General features: G+C 32.1%; 1 protein-coding gene across 1 annotated transcript; it reads right to left on the bottom strand.

Moving 5' to 3' along the window:
* Positions 1 to 312: 312 nt before the first annotated feature.
* On the bottom strand, positions 313 to 4,156 carry LOC106474510 (catenin alpha-like; the record flags this gene model as incomplete). Its single annotated transcript, XM_022402821.1, has 3 exons — positions 3,892 to 4,156; positions 1,325 to 1,468; positions 313 to 502 (listed from the first exon to the last, which is right to left on the bottom strand). Coding segments are annotated over exons 1-3 (352 nt in total), but the record flags the coding sequence as incomplete, so codon positions are not given.
* Positions 4,157 to 5,958: the final 1,802 nt, after the last annotated feature.

Genomic DNA, 5,958 nt, shown 5'->3' with positions numbered 1-5,958 from the left:
TTCTTTCTATAGTTTCTTTCATTTCCGATGAAATATTTTACCCAAATACCAAACCTCACAAGATATTTTTGGTCATAATCCCAAAAATATCTATAACAGCAAGGGTACTGAACCAATGGATCAATTCATTTTAAAACTTTGTTTCTTTACATAAACCTAGTTAAACTAGCATATAAAATTTACTACATTTTCTATTTTTGGCTCTGATTTATTTAGTTAGTTTGTTTTGGTTAGAAATTATTGATAATTCTCAGACTTATGAGTTCTTAATCAACATACAGGTTTGACATACAGAAAAGTTCTAGAGATTACCTGTTTTTTGGACTTCTTCAACAGCAGATAACATTTCATGTTGTATGTCAGGATTTTCACTCGCAATATCCTGACCTTGCTGAATGAAATTTTCTGTGGCTTTCTCAACAGCAGCCACCAAGACATGAGCTCGTTTCGAACGACCCTTTTTCTTTTTGGATGGTCCTTTAGTATTGACTAAGGTTGTAACCTAAACAAGTAAATAAACCTTTGGAGGTTAGAAGAAGAGCACCAGTTCATAAGCACCAAAAAAAAAGATAATACACTACATTATACATTGGTTACCTCAACTTGTACCAAATACAATGGTTTGTTAACACTTTACTGCATAGTTCAGATGTATCCAAATAAACATTTATAACCACTGACTGCAAAATTTGGATTTATCCCATGGCTACCAAAGAAAGTTTCCCTCTACTTCAACATTCGGGAATATCCCCCTGTACTTGAAACAATCGCCAGACCTGCATGTGTGCTGCCATCTGTGTTCTATGCCATGAAATCTGGATGTTTATATGGCACATTAAAAAACTGCCAACTCTGTAGAAACACATATAGAATCTATATAAGGAAAGCTTTATATCTTGGATATTGTTGTCTAAATAATTTGTTTTATATTATGTAATGATTTTGGCCATGCTATTAACTTAGTTTCACCTATATTTATGCCATTTACTGGAGAACACTTTTCTTCTAATTTTCCTCAATTTTTGGTTTAAATCCTTATTTTTTACTATCCAATACGGTTTTCAAGGAATATTACTATCAAATATAGAACATAAAGCTCCTTTCACTATTGAAAAAGTAATACAAAGGGTCAAATTCACACTTTTATTTTTGGTGGATAATTGACACTTTTTGCACAGTGAAAGGGTTAAGGCAGTTTAAAAAGAATTTTTAAGCTGAAATAATTATATTCCAATTATATTTCTTTTGTTTACCTTTAACAAGACACAATGAGACTTCATTTATACATATATTTTACAGATTTCAAGTAATTTTTCACACATACCTGGATGACAAGAGGCTCCAGGGTTTTCTCAACTGAGCGGGTACATATTTCTAAGTTTTTGGGGTCCCACTTCAGTGCCATTCCACCTAGAAGACCATCGTTAGTCATTATGAGATTCCTTACGTTCGCTCCAATAACCGTTCCCTAATAAAACAAAATAAATCATAAATGTATAAATAACATTTACCTATTTTGACATCCACCCTATTCCTATAAACATTATTTTTTGTGAATTTATTAATGGCATAATGGATGTTTATGAAAACATTTCCTGCTTAAAGTGTTTTTGTCTCATTCCTTACATATTTATACATAATCAGCTTCGGTATTAAATAAGTTAAATGTTTAAGCTACACTATCAACATTTCATCTAAAGTTATTTCTATTTTCTGGATGAACTTCTTCAGATATCTTGATTGTGTTGTTTCATCATCAATAAAAAATGGTTATTCTCAGGACCATAGATATGGATATTTTACCTAATATTCTATCATTTTGACTCAACTTTTGATACTTCAAAGTGTGTTACACAGAAATACAAGTGCAAAGGTCATGACACGATGCAGCTTGTGGAAACTGCTCACACAGCAGATGCACATTGAGATATACAAAGAAACTTCCTCCAAGTAAATGATGTTTTACTGCCTTAATAAATTTTACTGCAGTCTCTCATTTTTTAACCATTAGTCACATTAATGAAAACATCCAGCAACTTAAAAAGTGAAGCAATCGACATAATTACTGCCCTGCTTATTAGCCTATAAGATCATCTAAGCCTAATTATTAATTAGTAACATAATTTGTTTATTACAAGATACAGAACCACCACTAGTGCTTCTATATTTACATGGCCTCATGAGGTTCCAAAGCTGCTCCAAGCCATCAAGACTTAATAAGCACTTTAACCATGTCAAGAATTTTGAGTGTTATTTCAGTTAAAACATACATTTAAAATGAAATACATAATTATGTTAAATTTACTGTATTAATTCATTACAACAAAAAAGCAATCATCAAATTAATTTTATTTAGTACAAGGAATATACATATAACTAATATTTCAGAAGCAAATGGTAACATTCAGGAGCTATCTCACAAGAACTTGATTAAGAAATTGTTGTTAAATAAAGTTTGTGAAAAACAGCTGACAAGTTATTTGGAAAGTTACAAAGGTAAACAATTCAAAACAAGAGTTAACCAAGAACTCAAATGAAGTAATAACTTAGCAAGGATAAACATACCAAATATTAATCAATTACTGAAATTAATCAAAAATTATTTAAGTTAAGGGCTAAGAAACTATAAATCTGATGTGGCAAAAGGAAAAGTGAGAGCTACGAGATGAACCCCCTAAAAAAATAAAATAAAATAAAGAAACCCAGCAAAATTATATACTTTAAATTTTGTTATTCCTTGCAACTTGGCAGAAACAACAGTTGACAAAGAACTGAGTGACAACCACTAGACAGCTAAGGACATCAAAAGATTTTCAATATTTTGAAGAAACAATGAACAAAGATAATAACAAGATCTAGGAGCTCTATACATCACATACTGGTTCCAACCACAAAATACTGCCAACCTAATGAGACTTACATTACTAACACATGGACCTATACAAGTTAAAGTGGTTATTTCTTGACCTAACAAAAAACAGCCTGGAAGACAATTTTTAGAGAATTATTTTCAGAAAATTAAAAATGTGATAAGAAGTGTTACATCTACCATTGTAATATTCTTGAAAACTAGAAGTATGTTCTGTTTTCCCTGCAAGACGTTTACAACAATAAATTACAGTTGAATGATGAAGATTTCTGCTCCTGGCAATATATCTATCTGTTTGTATGCGTTATGTCATACAATCTATAGTATATACTAAACTTTTCATACACGTCCTCACGTAGATGTATTACCCTTGGAATGCATATAGAGTACGCTATGGGAATCACAGTTTTTATGCCCCAATATGTTGCTAAGATCACAATAAGCAGGCTTATTTAAGAGTTATGAAGTAAATACTGTGGCTTCTCTAACATTCACTGCTTTATTTCTGCAACTATACTTCACTGTTCAGACATAATAAACTATCAACTATGCTTGTACTTGTACAAGAGGTTTCCCTACTTATCATCCCAGAAAATTCCATGCACTGAATGTCAAATAAATCTTACAATTTATCCCACATAAGTATCAAGTACTAGATGCCTGTAATTAGTAAAATGTGGACTGCATAATGTATATCAACTTTTAATTAAGGTGAACAAATTATGTAACACTAATACTAATAGAAAAAAAGCTATAGGCCTTATAGTTATAAGCTTTATGAAAGTCTTACAGTTACACTTATAGCAACAAATAATAAATTTACAGTGCTAAAAATCTAAACTGCAGGATTATATACAAAAGTTAGCATAGATAAAAAATGGAAGAATTTTCCAAGAATTCTTTTATACATCATACTGCTGGCTCATGAATAACGGATTTTTTTAGAAACGTGGAATAACTTCTTCCAAATTCAATGACTTGTAAATATAAGTTATAAACTAATAATAAAGTTAATAAATTACTGGATCGTCAGACATCATTGTGACAATGAGAGTGTGAGTTTATACTGAAGTCTGAACTCTCGGACTTCCCCAGTTGTTATTGTTAGTTGCCTGTTCTATCACTGTATCAGCGTATTTAAATTTTAAGCCTAAGGCCTAATAATAATATACCAGCATCACCTGATAATGAGATATTATGTACTTTTAAGTTATTTTTGTATATATATTGATACATTAAGTTTATCCAGCGAAATCTTTTCATTCTTAATCTCTAATTAAGGAAGATATATTTTAGCAACGACAATGCGAGGCCTAATTAACTGATAATGAATATATTGTGAAAAGCTACGAAGGAAAAAACACCACCGACTCACCTGAACTTACCTATCAACCAAGGCCACTCCTCAAATGACAAAATGGCGAAGGCGGAAAAGGAAATATGATTCATAACACTTTGGTATTTTATTTGGGTACCGTCTATTTACAAACACTTCAACTTTTAACTCGTATGCAACCACGGGTTGCGCTTACTTTATATATATATGTTCATAATATATTTACATGTCTTAGCGTATATATATATATATATATTGTACTTTACAGTAGTTAAAATCCTGAGGCTGAGGTATAAGTTTTGGAAGTTTTCATGCAAATAAGCCCTTATCCACGAAATCAATAATTAAAAGTATATGAAACGTTTGAAAATTTATAAGAATAAATAAATGTTTAGCATTAACAAAATCAGCGTTATTTTTTCTGTCAGTATCTTCAGAAGAACTTTAAGTATACGTTAAACAATAAATTGATGCTCCCAAAAAATTATTTATCAATATCTGTCGTAACAGCTCCCCAGTAATACAGCGATATGTCTGCAGACTTACAACGCCAGAAACCAGGTTTCGATACCTGTGGTGGGCAGAGCACAGATAGCCCATTGTGTAGCTTTGTGCTTAACTTCAAACAAACAAACAAACTCTCGTAACAAGGAGATTGTGGTAAATACAATCGTTTGTTTACTTTCGCACGAAGCTACTCGAAAGCTACCTGTGCTAGTTATCCCTAAATTAGAAGTGATAGACTAGAGGGAAAGCAACTAATCAAGTGCCAATTCTTGGGCTATAGTAGGTTTGACCGTCACATTATTACGCGCCCACGGCCGAAAGGGCGAGCATGTTAGGTGACGGGAATTGAACACATATAATTTGTCAAGTATTGTTGTCTTATTTCTTCTTCTCATCAATGTCGTCATCTGCCTTGGTCTTCTTTCTGCCTCCTTGACTTCCGGACACCTCTCTAAGCTTCAAATTAGTAGATACGACCTGACTCTGTAATTTCTTTTAACCCCACGAAATTAACAAAATATATTTTTTCGTGAGCGGGGCGAAGATGGATATCAATATCCCTAAATACCCCAGTTTAGGAAGGTTTATATTTCTGTTACGTATCTGCTCGTTTGATAATTTCCCGTAAAAATTCTTTCCGAGAAACTTCAGCGATAGAAGTTCTTTCTTAAATAAAACTAGTTTATTCTTTCTCAATACAACTTTACAGTACGCTTAATTTCCACAGTCACTTTAACTTAAACACACGCTATAATTCACAACGATTCACACACTTTACTTACGACTTGACTCGATTATCTGACTCTATAACACCCTATTTGCAATTATCCCTCCGCTTTAGTTGCCGGCTTATATACTAAAATAGAGAGCGCGTAGAAAAGACTAGAGTTGCCAGGAACAGTCACGATCCTTCTAGAAACTCATGACATGTTACTAGCGTCACGTGACTTCCGCTGTCGTAACAATATGATTACTACAAAATGTTATGAACATAATTTTTTAGAGGACAGCAGCCTTTTAAAATGTATATATATTTAAATTAAATTTATTTGTATACAGTTTAGACTTCTTGGAAATATTATTATTTAATAATTCATAGTTCTGTTGTGGGTGTGAAATACCTTTCTGGGTGTAGCTCCTTGTTTTAGTAATTCATACCCAAAAATGTGTGAAACAACACTTTTCTAGATTATCTTATTACGTTCTAAGAACTTTTGAGTGAAAGTAAAGAAGAATATATAACAAT

Source organism: Limulus polyphemus, unplaced genomic scaffold (assembly GCF_000517525.1).
Source record: "Limulus polyphemus unplaced genomic scaffold, Limulus_polyphemus-2.1.2 Scaffold7307, whole genome shotgun sequence".
NCBI classification, from domain to species: Eukaryota; Metazoa; Arthropoda; class Merostomata; order Xiphosura; family Limulidae; genus Limulus; species Limulus polyphemus.
This window is presented reverse-complemented; position numbering and strand designations above follow the sequence as displayed.